Raw genomic sequence first — 15,384 nt, 5'->3', positions numbered from 1 at the left:
GTATGTTTTTCCAAGAGATTTAATATTTCATTATTCTAAGTTTTGTGTCTATGGTTTTTTGGTTTCTAAAAAAATATATATATTTTTCTATAAATTGTAAAATAATATTTTTGAAATACTATTTTCACTTATTATTGGAATTATCATTATTTTTTTTATTAAGTACATTACTTGTAACATTTAAATAATATTAAATCTATCACAATGATGATATATATAATATTACTAATCATGTCCAAATACCTTTTTATAAATGTTACATAGAAGATGAATTTTTAAAACTAGATTTTTTTTTCATTATTTTTTACAAAATGTATACTTCTGCTGATTTTATTGTCACTAAAAAAATAACTTTGAATATAATCCATATAATACATTATAAAATCTGTTTTAAAATATGTTTTGTACTGTTTTAAAATTTACCCACTTGTGCTCTATGTTGCAAAATTGCTATGAAGCTACAATGTCAAAATTACAAATTTTTTCCATATATCTTGTAGACCCCATAGGATGACATTAATCATAAAAAATGTTTTTTAAACATCTGTTTCAAAATGTTCACAATAGAGGGTTAAGAGATATTCCACCTACTCATTGACTAGTAGACATTGAGAATATTGTAGGCTTCAATGAATAGTAGACATTGAGAATATTGTAGGCTTCAATGAATAGTAGACATTGAGAATGTTGTAGGCTTCAATGAATAGTAGACATTGAGAATGTTGTAGGCTTCAATGAATAGTAGACATTGAGAATGTTGTAGGCTTCAATGAATAGTAGACATTGAGGATGTTGTAGGCTTCAATGAATAGTAGACATTGAGGATGTTGTAGGCTTCAATGAATAGTAGACATTGAGGATGTTGTAGGCTTCAATGAATAGTAGACATTGAGGATGTTGTAGGCTTCAATGAATAGTAGACATTGAGGATGTTGTAGGCTTCAATGAATAGTAGACATTGAGGATGTTGTAGGCTTCAATGAATAGTAGACATTGAGGATGTTGTAGGCTTCAATGAATAGTAGACATTGAGAATGTTGTAGGCTTCAATGAATAGTAGACATTGAGGATGTTGTAGGCTTCAATGAATAGTAGACATTGAGGATGTTGTAGGCTTCAATGAATAGTAGACATTGAGAATGTTGTAGGCTTCAATGAATGGTAGACATTGAGAATGTTGTAGGCTTCAATGAATAGTAGACATTGAGAATGTTGTAGGCTTCAATGAATAGTAGACATTGAGAATGTTGTAGGCTTCAATGAATAATGTAGAATTAAATTTTTTTAGTTAACTGTAACAAAAGAAAAGAGAACTTTTTGAAAGGATGAACAACTCATCAAATCTCCATCTGACTGACTCTTTGTTTACTCTCTCTTCCAGCATGGCCTTGTCACACTCAGGCCTGTCATTGTTCACCTTTCAGACATTTTTTTTTTTACTGATTTTTCTAATTCATGCTATACGCATGAAAAAATATGCTGTATAAAAGCTATTATTATTATTATTATTTATTAGAATATTATATCTAAACTCTGTTGGACTATCCCTATGAAAAACAATAATTTTTCAATTAGACTATCCCTATGAAAAACAATAATTTTTCAATTGGACTATCCCTATGAAAAACAATAATTTTTCAATTGGACTATCCCTATGAAAAACAATAGTTCCATTGGACTATCCCTATGAAAAACAATAATTTTTCAATTGGACTATCCCTATGAAAAACAATAGTTCAATTGGACTATCCATATGAAAAACAATAGTTCCATTGGACTATCCATTTGAAAAACAATAGTTCCATTGGACTATCCATTTGAAAAACAATAGTTTAATTGGATTATCCATTTGAAAAACAATAGTTCAATTGGACTATCCATATGAAAAACATATTAAATTGAACTATCTATATGAAAAACAAATATTAAATTGGAGTATCTATATGAAAAACATATTAAATTGGAGTATCTATATGAAAAACAAATACTTAATTGGAGTATCTATATGAATAACAAATATTAAATTGGAGTATCCATATGAAAAATTGTAACAAAACTTATGGTCTCCAGGCTCCAAGGCTTTTGCCCCAAGAAGAATTTATCAAGGCTTTATTAAACATTGGTCACAAGTTGCAGCTGTTGCCAACTAAAGAACATAGAAGTAAGTCTTTTTTGGACATTTTCTTTTCAGTCGTTCTCTGTCATGTTTTTTATCATTTAGCATCTCAGCCAGTATCAAAACATGTCTTTTATCATTTAGCATCTCAGCCAGTATCAAAACATCTTTTTTATCATTTAGCATCTCAGCCAGTATCAAAACATCTTCATCATTTAGCATCTCAGCCAGTATCAAAACATCTTTTTTATCATTTAGCATCTCAGCCAGTATCAAAACATCTTTTTTATCATTTAGCATCTCAGCCAGTATCAAAACATGTCTTTTATCATTTAGCATCTCAGCCAGTATCAAAACATGTCTTTTATCATTTAGCATCTCAGTCAGTATCAAAACATGTCTTTTATCATTTAGCATCTCAGCCAGTATCAAAACATGTCTTTTATCATTTAGCATCTCATCCAGTATCCAAACATGTCTTTTATCATTTAGCATCTCAGCCAGTATCAAAACATGTCTTTTATCATTTAGCATCTCAGCCAGTATCAAAACATCTTCTTTATCATTTAGCATCTCAGCCAGTATCAAAACATCTTTTTTATCATTTAGCATCTCAGCCAGTATCAAAACATCTTTTTTATCATTTAGCATCTCATCCAGTATCAAAACTTCTTCTTTATCATTTAGCATCTCAGCCAGTATCAAAATATCTTTTTTATCATTTAGCATCTCAGCCAGTATCAAAACATGTCTTTTATCATTTAGCATCTCAGCCAGTATCAAAACATGTCTTTTATCATTTAGCATCTCAGCCAGTATCAAAACATGTCTTTTATCATTTAGCATCTCAGCCAGTATCAAAACATCTTTTTTATCATTTAGCATCTCAGCCAGTATCAAAACATCTTCTTTATCATTTAGCATCTCAGCCAGTATCAAAACATCTTTTTTATCATTTAGCATCTCAGCCAGTTTCAAAACATCTTTTTTATCATTTAGCATCTCAGCCAGTATCAAAACATCTTTTTTATCATTTAGCATCTCAGCCAGTATCAAAACATGTCTTTTATCATTTAGCATCTCAGCCAGTATCAAAACATGTCTTTTATCATTTAGCATCTCAGCCAGTATCAAAACATGTCTTTTATCATTTAGCATCTCAACCAGTATCAAAACATGTCTTTTATCATTTAGTATCTCAGCCAGTATCAAAACATGTCTTTTATCATTTAGCATCTCAGCCAGTATCAAAACATGTCTTTTATCATTTAGCATCTCAGCCAGTATCAAAACATCTTTTTTATCATTTAGCATCTCAGCCAGTATCAAAACATCTTTTTTATCATTTAGCATCTCAGCCAGTATCAAAACATCTTTTTTATCATTTAGCATCTCAGCCAGTATCAAAACATGTCTTTTATCATTTAGTATCTCAGCCAGTATCAAAACATGTCTTTCATCATTTAGCATCTCAGCCAGTATCAAAACATGTCTTTTATCATTTAGCATCTCAGCCAGTATCAAAACATCTTTTTTATCATTTAGCATCTCAGCCAGTATCAAAATATCTTTTTTATCATTTAGCATCTCAGCCAGTATCAAAACATCTTTTTTATCATTTAGCATCTCAGCCAGTATCAAAACATGTCTTTTATTATTTAGCATCTCAGCCAGTATCAAAACATGTCTTTTATCATTTAGCATCTCATGTCTTTTTTATTATAGCATCTCAGTTAATAGCTGAACTGGCCTTGTTGAACTTGAACTTGCCTGCTCGAGTGTGGCTGCCTATATCACATTCCAGGAATCATCACATTGCTCGCATACCTCACACTCAGGCTGTTGTGTTGAACTCCAAAGAAAAGGTCAGTATGCAGAATAGCTGTCATTTAACCCATGAAGCTTCTTAAGAAACTTTCTTAGGCATCTGGGGAGTTTTAGCTATATGCATGTTAGAAAGTGGTCTAAAAGTGCCATAAAATGAAGGTGGGGGGGGGACAGAAAAGATTTAGTCTAGAAATGAAGAACGCGAGAGTGGTGGGAGTAGGTACCATACATTTAGCTATTACACCAACATGACTTTTTAAAGTTTTGATTAGAAATTTATTATTTTGGAGTTTAAAAAAATAGAATGCAAAAAAAAAAAAAAAAAGATATTCTGATTTTTTTTTTTCATTTTACTCAAAAATACAGAAGCCCTATTGATTCAAAACACCATATTAATTATAGCTAGGTATATAGAGTCTAGATCTACTTATTATACACAGGACTAGATCTAGATCTAGCTTGTGGTTTGTAGTGGATCCCTTGGATCTGTAACACTTCAGATCTACAACTACTTTGATCATGATACTTGATCTAGATTTAGATCTAATCATGATAATTTGCACACAGCCATGAAATCTCCACAAATTTAGTGACTTAGATCTAGAGGTCTACTTTAATCTAGACTTGCGCTAAATCACTAGAATCTAGCGAAAATAATTCACACCTGTGAAAAGTTTGCGAATTTAAATGACTTACATCAAGTCTAGATCTACTGTAATACAAATATTTTGCACACAGCTGTGAAAAGTCCTTAAAAGTTATTTCAGTTGTAAAAGCCAGAATTGAAAAAGAAATTGTGCTTGAAAAAAAAAAAGCTTATGTCTAGTTACCCCCCCTCCCTCCAAAAGCCATTGTTTAGTAAGCAAATGTACAACTAAACATACTTGTGGTCTCTGTTTGTACATTCCCACCACACAGAATATATAGAGTATGAAAACATCTGTAAGAATGTTTCTTATAACAAAAAAAAATAAGTGAAATAGCAACCATTTGTAATGTTCCTTAACTCTTTGGCTCCGCAACAACGCACAGGACGTTGATTTTAAAAAAGGGGAAAAAAGTCGGACCAACGCTGAGGGCATTGGCTATATAAAATTTATTTTTTCGTTTTTATTTCTCCAATTCATGTTTTTTTTTGCTTAATTTTTTATCTAGAATAGTTTCCCTTTGCTAAACATCCAGAATTTCCTTCATTTAACGTGTTTTTATTTTGTACGAAGTTTGTAAAGAGATGACATTTATTTGTTCTGTGTGCATGTTTTTTTAACATGGAGCTTCAACCAGGGCCATATAAACTTTGTAGATCTAAATATTTCTTTGATGAGGAAGTATAATAATTCAGATGACAGTGATTTTGTTTCATCTGATGGTGATCTTGATAAATCTAATTATATAGTCTAGATCTAGTAAATTAATTTATAGATCTAGAATCTAGACCTAGGGCTAGGTCTAGTAATGATGAAGTTTATCAGCTGATGAAACAGCTCCACCCCCAGCTAATGTTCAATGTAGATCTAGATTAATCTAGAACTAGTTTAGCTGTCTCTACATCATCTAGATCTAAATCTAATCAGAGGTAGATCTCTAGATCTATCATCTAGGCACTGAAACAGATCAATTTCAGATTTGTTCCATCAAGAAATTGGGTTGTCAACCTAGACTTAGTCAGCACTGCATCTATTGAGCTGGAATGTTGTTTTTTTTCATTGACAATCACATTGTTGATAGTCTTGTCAGCAAAATAAATAGCTATGCTGACCATAGGATTAAATTGAACACCCCTGCTAGAATAAGATCCATTTTCAGAGAATGGAGACCTATAACTATAAAGAAAGACAGAGTATGTAAACACTGTAGGTCAGGGAGAACGGTTTATGTTTGCGCTGGATGGGAGTCGAACCCACACTTTATATTGACTGCTTCCATGAATATCGCAACTAGAAGGAATATTTATATACTAAGTACATGAAGAACTTAAGAAGAAAATATTATAAATATATATATATGCTGTACAGTTGGACTAGTTTTAGGGTAAAAGTTTTTTGTTCCAAGAGTGTTGCTTTTTTTATGGGCGTTTTCATTAAAGTAGTGACATTGGATTATTAGTTCCAGTTTATTATTTTTTGCATCTATTGCTGTTTCTTCTATGGTGTTCTGTAAACAAATGGATACAAATGAGAAAAAAACTTCTTTGAATTCAATTTGAACAATAAATTTCTTGTAACATGCACTTGGATGGATATTTTCAATGTCAGTTGGTGAGTTTTTCATTTTTAATTTTTATATTCAAAGCCCAAAATTACAAAAACAACATGATTTGCAAACTAGAAAACATAAGAAATGGAAAGAGCATCCATTTCTCTTTAATTCTATATCAAATTTATTATTTTCCAATAATAAATAAAAAAGTTATATCGAAGCAAAGTAGCGCACTCTGAAATGGCGGAAAAATTAATTCCGTCCAAAAGTGGAAAATAATTCCGAAGTAATTCCGGAGCCAAAGAGTTAATAAATATTTGAAAAAAAAGGTTGTTTTGAGTTTTTGGGATGACAGTCTAGTTGTGTTTGATTAAAAGATAAATTACATTTTCTGTGGACATGCCACAGCTGATGATATTTTTTCTGTTCTGGGTGGGATGTTAGCAAGATATTTATTATTTCCAAAATCAAGTAACAATAATTGATTTGATAAATGCATAGTTTTGTGTACATATATATCATTCATTTCATCCTTAAAAAACCTCCTAAAATCTCCTAAAATAGTGCTACTAACCCTGTATATTTATTAGGGGTGCATCGGATAGTCGATTTGGCGGAATATCACTGCTGATTAGTAAACCGGATAGTTAAAACTACAGCATTGTATCTATATTTCTATTAATATTGTTAGACACCTCCGCGTCTTTTCCAGATAGGCCAAACGGAGGTAACACTTTAATATCGAAACAACACAGGTGAAAGGCAAACAATATAAAGGTAGTCGATGCTGATAAACAATGTCAAACAAGAAGTTTAAGACTCAAAGTTTAAACTTGAATGTCTTCAAACTAAATCTCCATGTCAATAAAAACCTGCCAATATTCATAAAGTGGACATGATTCAGTAATGTCAGTTTTGAGATACATTAATGTTTATGTTTCAAATAAAAGAATGTGCTTTTAAAACTATGACTATGCACCAAACATCTTTTAGTACAAAGACAAGGTGTGTTAATAAAAATAGAAATAAAAATTTACATTATAAATTCGCATTACATACGTAGCAGCGATGTCTGGCACATTTTAATAGCTTGTCTTGACCTTTGAGTGGTCTAGTAAACATGTAATATTCCTTAACTACGTCAGGCTGATAATCTGTCAAGATGTGCAGGTAGAGGTAGAGATGAGCAACCCCCACTTCCTTTTGTTTGTTTAGTCCATAACATTGAGTTCACAGATAGGCAGCTGACCACATTAAGCCAAATGTCAACATGTTGACACTGTCTAGAGGTCACATCTTATGAGGGAACTGAGTTTGTTTATTTGGAGATAAGTTGTCAATCCAATCAAGGGGCTGGACCACAAGCCACACCTTTTACACTGTTAACCGGGTAATAAGTTTGTTTACTTTGAGTTAAGTCTCAATTAGGGGGATGGACTACAAGCCAAACCTCTACACTGTTACCAAGATTGCTAACTTGGAGGTAAATGTCAATTATGAGGTTGGACATAAAACACACCTACAACAGTGATTTTTTGCAACCCTAAAACCAAGAGTATATTACTAATAATTATTATATTTAATAGCTTAGTTAGCTAGGAACTAATTTTAATGTAGAAACAAATAGAAAGGATCTGTGTATATAGAAGACACTGACCAGGGGTATCTTTAAAGGGAGGGCTCAACACCCCCAACTTCTTATTTGTTTAATCCATGACACTTAATGTATTGATAGACATTGACCATTCGTAAGCCCGAATGGATTAACGCAAATTGTTAAGACATATAGACACTGTCTAGAGGTCAATAGATGATGACTCTAAGTTTGTTTACTTGGAGAGAAATGTCAATTAGGGTGCTGAACTACAGGACACACCCCTACTAGTATTTTATTACACAAGCCACGGGGTATAAGAGTGGCTTGTAATGGCCCTTTGTAAATTGGACAGCAATAATAATGGCTGATAAAAAGTCATCACTTATATGGCATTACTTTAATGTCAAAACAATGGACAACTCTAAAGCAGTTTGCAATGCTTGTAAAGTAGTAATGTCACCTGGTAAACCAGGCAAAGCTAAAGACTTCTCAACCAGCACTAGGATTAATTATCTAAGCTCGAAACACACAGACTGATTCAACGAAATGACTGCATTGAAATCAGCAGTTAATAATTCAGCATCAAGTAATATCACTGCCTGTACAAGTACGTCTACGAGCTCCAGTGATTCGCCAAGTCTCACACACAAGCAGCAACCAGGGATTAAAGAGGTCTTAGACAAAGCTAAATTGTGTGATATTAATGGTGATAATGCTAAAGGCACTCACTTAGCCATAGCAAAGATGATGGCAACTGACATGGAACCTAACCAAGTAGTGGAGAAACCAGGATTGATTGAACTTTTAAAAGTACTGGAGAAAAGATACACTGTCCCTAGTCGCAAATACTTTACAGATATCTATGACAAGATTGCACCTTACCTTTGAAAGATTTACATTAGTTACATATAAGTTTATATATTCTACATGGGTCATCCTACATACTACTTTACAATTGGTGGCCTCATACCACTAGCAGATGCAGTACTTTGGGGGGGGGGGGGGGGGGCGATTTTTTTCCAAACCCTAACCCTTTTTTGTCAGGAAAGGGGAGGGACGGTGAAGTGAAAACGATTAATCCTAGCTCCTTTTTATAATTTATGCTAATGATTGCATTTGGCATTAAAGAATAGGTGGGGCGATTCACTATAAGAATTTAATATTATATTAGTGACGGATTTTCTTTAATTTTGTAATTTCTTAACTATAATAAAAAAGAAAAAGTATTGGTTTGTCCGATGGGCGGAAGGCGATTGCATGTATTGCCCCTCCCACCTGGTACAACCCTTTTTCATTTGATATTTACTAATGATACAATTTGAGATTAGAGTGTGGTGCAACATAATATACACATGGGTTCACATATCAAAACGTAGCTTTTATTATATTGATATTCAACTAATTGTGTTCACAAATTATGATTCCTCCATAAAAATAGGACCGTCCCCTCACTCAAAGGGCTAGAATGAGGAGGGCAGTAGATGCAAGCACCCCCCCCCCCCCAATACCCCACCAAATGGGCCAAGATACCAGAAGGGGAGAGACCTAATATAAAAATATATTTTAAATTCATCTCATTTTATTCACAAGCTATGATTTGTCCATAAAAGTAGGACCTCCCCCCCTCCACTCAAAGGGTTTAGGTGGGAAGGGCAGTAGAGGTATTCGCCCCCCCCCCCCTCCACCCAATCGGCCAACAGGGGAACGACATAATATAAAGATCGGTTAAAACATCAATAACAAGTTTTAATCATATTGCTATAACTTAGCAATTAACCTCAACGAAAGTGATATAAAACAGAACATTTAATAATCAATTATAAACTACAACTAGAGCCAAACTTAGAATCACATCTCAGGCCTTCTTGTTTACATCACTAATCATCGGCCATCTTCCTTCCTCTGTTCTCTATCATGTCCTCTGGTACACAATGTTGCGCCAAATGACAGTGCGCAATGTAGAGTCATAACACTGCCCCCTCCTTAGTTATGTTCGTCCCGAACATGACCAGATTTTCATCAGGGCTGAAGAATTGTCAGTGAAGATGAAGTTCTGGCAAAAAAATTATAGTCCCACTGGAGGACAGGCCATAAAACACACAGTCATTTCCTGCTATCTCCAGAAGGTAGGCCTCTCTACACATGTCCATTAACCACATTATCAGTGTCCAGTTTCCGCTGAAATTGATTCATCTTTTACTCTGCTTTGTGAAGGCAGACGTACACACGTTTGTCAAGTACAGACCTGTTGATGGTTTTTCTGGTATTTGTATTGTTCATTCGAGGTGCCGCCCGTACAGTCCTTATTAAATTTCTGTCTGCAGTTAGTACTGGTAGCCAAACAGGAGTATTGGACGCAGACCCAACGTTGTCTGATTTGATCATGCCCATTGAAGCACTCATATCACGGACATCGAAAGCAATAGTTTCACTCTGCCTATAGGTCAATCCTCTAGTTTCTTCATCTAGCGTTTTCTTTTCGGGTCTGCGCTTATCGTTAAAAAAGTTGCCACTTTCTTTATCTTGAAAGCTAGACGCATCTGATTTGTCATTATGATCATCGACAGCGCTGCCACCACCAACACTTTCCTTGTAACTACCCGTATAGCCACAACAATGATTGGTTGATGTTTCAATCTCTGCTCTTCTAGGATGTAGCTGGCCTGCCAGTTTGTTCCACTTCAGTTTGTCCCTTTTATGATACCTGTTTACTGACAGATTAGACCATTTAGGTATGGTTGTCAATGAACGTTGAATGGTGTAATACTGAGTTCTTGCTTCCTGAAGTACTCTAGACACGGGACAAGACAAATAGTACAAAGTAGTACTGACCTAAGTCCGTTTCAGCAGACAAACATGAAGTTTATTTTACTACAATAATAATACACTGCACTCTTTGTTAGTGCTACAAGTCAAGAAATAATAAACAATCCTATCCGCTTAACAGCGGTATCAAAAGTATCCAATACGTTAACAATAAATCACGTCCGCATCTCAGCGGGCAACACTGTGTAGAAATATAGATCAACTAATACATGTCTCAAAAGACCACTGGCAACAACTGCCCACAAGTTACTTTCTAACTGAAATTACTACATACTTTTCAAAGTCGCTACTGTCCATCCCGGACTAAAATATTACTTGACCACTCGGTCCAAAGAATAACACTTGACTTCTAACTTGACTTCACTTGTCTGCTTTACTTGACTGACTGACCTCTAAGTCTAACTTTATTCATTCTACTTCCTGTTTTCTACATCAGTAATTCCACGTGTCTTTTAAACTATTAACATGACGTGAACTTTAGATCATGCAATGTCAACTAAAACTGTGACAATGGTCGTATGTTCGATTCGTTTCACCTGAATGCCTTCCACACCATCATCAAGCAATGGGAACTCTATGTGTCCATATTGTACAGTTCCACTTCCAATGTTTAGAGATAAACCGAATTCCTGCATAAAATCCAGACCCAGGATGCAATCGTCGACAACATTGGCGATCAGAAAATCATGACTAAATGCTTGATTTCCTATTTCAAAATTAAGCCGTACCTGTCCTAGTATAGGTAACAGTTCGCCACCTGCCGTTTTAAGAGTGTAGCCATTCACTCGTATTATTTCCCGATCACCAATCAGACCGGGTCCAATTATCGACCGCATAGCCCCTGTGTCCAAGAGGAACCTATAATAACCAGCGCCAATCTTTCCCTGCACTCTCAAGGTTCTGCTTTGTTCTAGCACTCTGAAAGGAGTCTTTATCCTCGGAATTTCGATTTTCTGGGTTGCCAGTTCTTGCTCCCTAAGCCCGTAGAATCGTAGCGGTTGACGTTCCGATGCACAGCCTTGGCCTTGGAACAACATGTTACAATTCCTCCGTAAATGACCTGGAGTGTTACAATTCCAACAACGAAAAGTCTTTTTACTACGCCTTGAGGTCTGATAATGTTCCCGTTCACTTAAAGCCTTTTCCACCATTCTTCGAATCAGCCGCGGCAGATCCTCCTCTTCCGCCACATTTAACGTCCGACAATATTGTGTGCTCCTTGCTGAAACTTCGGCCGCCTCGTAGGACAGGGCATAGATGAGGGCTTCGTTGATTTTCCGTTATCCGCTTATTCGGATGGCTTTCTTAAGTTCCGAATCTCGCACTCCATCTATGAAAGCATCTGTGACCAGAAGTTCCTGTGTTGCCGATGGGTAGGCAAGACGGGTGAGGCGTTCTACGTCTGCTGCTAATTCCTGTAATGTCTCTCCGTTTTTCTGTTGTCGATTCTTTAATTGCATCCTGAAAACTTCCTGCAGGTGTTCATTGCCATATCGTAGTTCCATTGTTTTGACCATGGCATCGTAGTCTGTCCGATCCGTCATAGTCTGTAACAATTCGGCTGCCTTGCCTCTGAGTGCCAACATAAGACCAGTTGCTTTCTCTGCCTGGGTATCCCATCTGTTGATTTGCGCCGCCACCTCGAATTGTAATCGATACACCGACCAAGACACAGAGCCATCAAACACCGGTGGTTTAATCTTCCCCGTCATTTCAGTCACAGTGGCACCCGCATCTTGTTTCTTTTGCAGCTCCGCCTTCATTTTATTTCGTAATTGTTGAATTTTAGAATCAACATCTCCCACCATTTGGGACCTTAATTCAGCGACCTCATTTCTTAATTGTTGTTTGAAACGGATCCAAAATGGAGGGAAAGGTCGCGTGTGCCTGCTCCTTTCGGAACAAAACAATCTCCCGTAGACTCCCCGATGGCTGCTCCATCTTTACGGCTGAATTGCACGCAATATTGCTTGCACTTATGGCCGTAAAAGCATCAGAAAGGAGTAAATTTATAATCTGCTCCGACTCCAAATCTGCATTGCAAGCTTTGGGGCTGATGAAGACTGACATCCCATTGGTACATAAGAGCCTGAAGCTGTTGGACCTAATAACAGCCGACCGTAGGGATGTCACCTTCATCTGGGTCCCCTCCCATGTTGGCATTGAGGGAAACGAAGCCGCAGACAGAGAAGCAAAGAGAGCCCTAAATCATGCGGTGTCAGGAACCCAAATTCCCTACTCGGACCTGAGACAAAGTATTGCCTCTGCCACCTATCGAGAGTGGCAGAACCGATGGGAGGCTGAGACTCACAGTAAACTCAGGCAGATTGTGGCGGATGTCAGGTGGCGGCCCACATCTAAGGGTCTGACAAGGCGTGGTAGCACAACCATGTCCAGACTTAGGATTGGCCACACCTACATCACGCACTCTTTTGTACTGAAGAGAGAGGAGCCCCCACTTTGCGAGTACTGTGACTCTCGCCTCACCGTGGAACATATCCTCGTTGATTGCCCCAGATACCAGGATGTCAGGGCGAAATATTTTAGAGCCACTAATCTAAAAACACTATTTAATAATGTCGACCCTGGGAAGGTACTGGGCTTTATTCGGGAAGTGGGGCTATCTACGAAGATCTGATTTCTGAATTTGTGAACATGCACTATTTACATTAGATTTTTACCAAATATTTAAATTTTTACTACCTTTACTATTTTAACTGTGAATAGACCTTGATTTTAATTATATGACTGTATAGAATCTGGCCCTTGTTGTTTAGAGAGAGAGTAGTCCTTAAGGGACTGCAGGCACGACATGGCCTAAATTGTGCCGATGTGCCTCAAATCCAAAAATCAAATCAAATCGAAACTGTCTATGTCATTTTTCAATTCGGTCACAAAGGATGCTATTGAGCTCAGTTTATTACCTAATTCGTCTTTAAGTTCATCCTTTACTGATTTCAGGTCTTCCTTCATTTGTTTTTGCATCGATTGAAAATGCTCCCTCATATCCGGTTCTTTTTCAAACAAATGGGTGTCCGGATCCTGCTCTTCATCTATGATGCTTTGCCTAATACGTTCTATGAGTGCCTTCTTGTTGCCGCTTACGTTCAGTTCCCTCTCTCTCAGTTCCTGTCTTAAGTTCCTGTAATGACAGTTGACTAAGTGTTTTCTTAGACGCCATCCCGTATCAAAACATGATCAACTAAAACCAAAACTTATGTTGATCTACCCGAAAATGGAATCGTTCAATGTCTTTTACCTAGATCTAGACCTTCTTCTCCACTTTCGTTGAGGATCCCACTTCTGACACCAATTGCTTTAACTTAGCAATTAACCTCAATGAAAGTGATATAAAACAGAACGTTTAATAATCAATTATAAACTACAACTAGAGCCAAACTTAGAATCACAGCTCAGGCCTTCTTGTTTACATCGCTAATCATCGGCCATCTTCCTTCCTTTGTTCTCTATCATGTCCTCTGGTACACAATGTCGCGCCAAATGACAGTGCGCAATGCAGAGTCATAACAATATAGATATTTAATTGATTCTGTTAGCAAGCTGTGATTTCTACAAATAACAAATGCCCACTCGAAAAAAGTTTGGGGGGGGGGGGGCGGTATTGATGCCATCGCCCACTCCTGACCCCACCAAACATACTAGAGGGTGGTGGGGCGAAATAATCTAAAAAAATAATTAGTATATATTATTAACATAAGTAATAAATTTGTTTACAAATTGTGTGAATTCTATACAAAAAATCAGCCGAGCGGGGAGGGGGGGGTGTCGCCCCTACCGCCCTCCACCCCCCTGGATCCGCCAGTGCCTCATACATAAACACACACCATCTTCTGTTACAAAGATTACTTTATGATAAGCATATCTGTTAAAAAATGCTGTTAATTTTAATTTATCAATCAGTAATAGAGTTTAAAGCAAGAAGGTAAATATAAGAAAACAAAAATGAATATAGGTATGTTATTTAGAAGATTTGCAAAATCTTCAGTAAAACGAGCTGTTTGAGTCATGTAGGTATTCGGCTCCAAATTTTACTATCTGGTCATATCCGGCTCCGGCCGAATATCAAAAAGTACTATCCAATGCACCCCTAATATATATATATATATATATATATATATATATATATATATATATATAATTAGTTCGTCCATCGTGGTTCGATGATGACCACTATGTCATCCAGGGGGCTGAGGGCTTTGCACTGGGGTTTTGTGCCTCCTCATGTGGCTGGTGAGACCTATGTGAGCCTGGAATGTTTGGCTGTACACTGGGGGGCAGGTTATTCCAGATGGAGCTAGTGACATTGGCCTTGCTTTACTTTTCTGGCATTTTTCTTCTGCCAGAGTTGTTTTCTTTTCCTCAACAACCTGTGCGCCAGTTTTCACACCGCGACACCATGATGCTCTGTCATGTGCCTCTGTCTCCCAGGTGGCTGGGTCTATGCTGAACGCCTTCAGAGAAGTTTTGAGGGTGTCCCTGAAGCGTTTTCTTTGACCACCATGCGAGCGCTTTCCTTCCCTTAGTTGGCCATACAAAAGTCGTTTAGGGATGCAGCAGTCTTCCATTCTGCAGACGTGTCCTGCCCATCACAGCTGGGACTGCATCAGGATTGTGTGGATGCTTTGCAGACCCGCTCTTCGAAGGACTTCAGTATCTGGTATTTTGTCTTGCCATTTGACATTTAGTATTTTTCTTAGACATGTCATGTGGAAGTGGTTCAGTTTCTTTGCATGTTTTCTGTATACTGTCCACGTTTCTGAGGCATAGAGCAATGTAGGGAGGATGACAGCTCAATAGA

At 36.7% G+C, this 15,384-nt stretch overlaps 1 protein-coding gene across 5 annotated transcripts in view; it reads left to right on the top strand.

Annotated features, from left to right (window-relative positions):
* Positions 1–15,384, top strand: part of LOC106051947 (phosphatidylinositol 4-kinase beta-like) — a 97,210-nt gene that overhangs the window by 44,090 nt on the left and 37,736 nt on the right. For all 5 annotated transcript variants that reach the window (XM_056016470.1, XM_056016466.1, XM_056016467.1 and 2 more), the window contains exons 7-8: positions 2,071–2,161; positions 3,842–3,981. In XM_056016470.1, the coding sequence (XP_055872445.1) occupies positions 2,071–2,161; positions 3,842–3,981 (231 nt within the window). The remainder of the gene's footprint in view (positions 1–2,070; positions 2,162–3,841; positions 3,982–15,384) is intronic.

This window comes from Biomphalaria glabrata, chromosome 17 (genome assembly GCF_947242115.1).
Source record: "Biomphalaria glabrata chromosome 17, xgBioGlab47.1, whole genome shotgun sequence".
Lineage (NCBI taxonomy): Eukaryota > Metazoa > Mollusca > Gastropoda > Planorbidae > Biomphalaria > Biomphalaria glabrata.
Note: the sequence above shows the minus strand (reverse complement) of the source record. Positions and strands in the feature narration are given on the sequence as shown.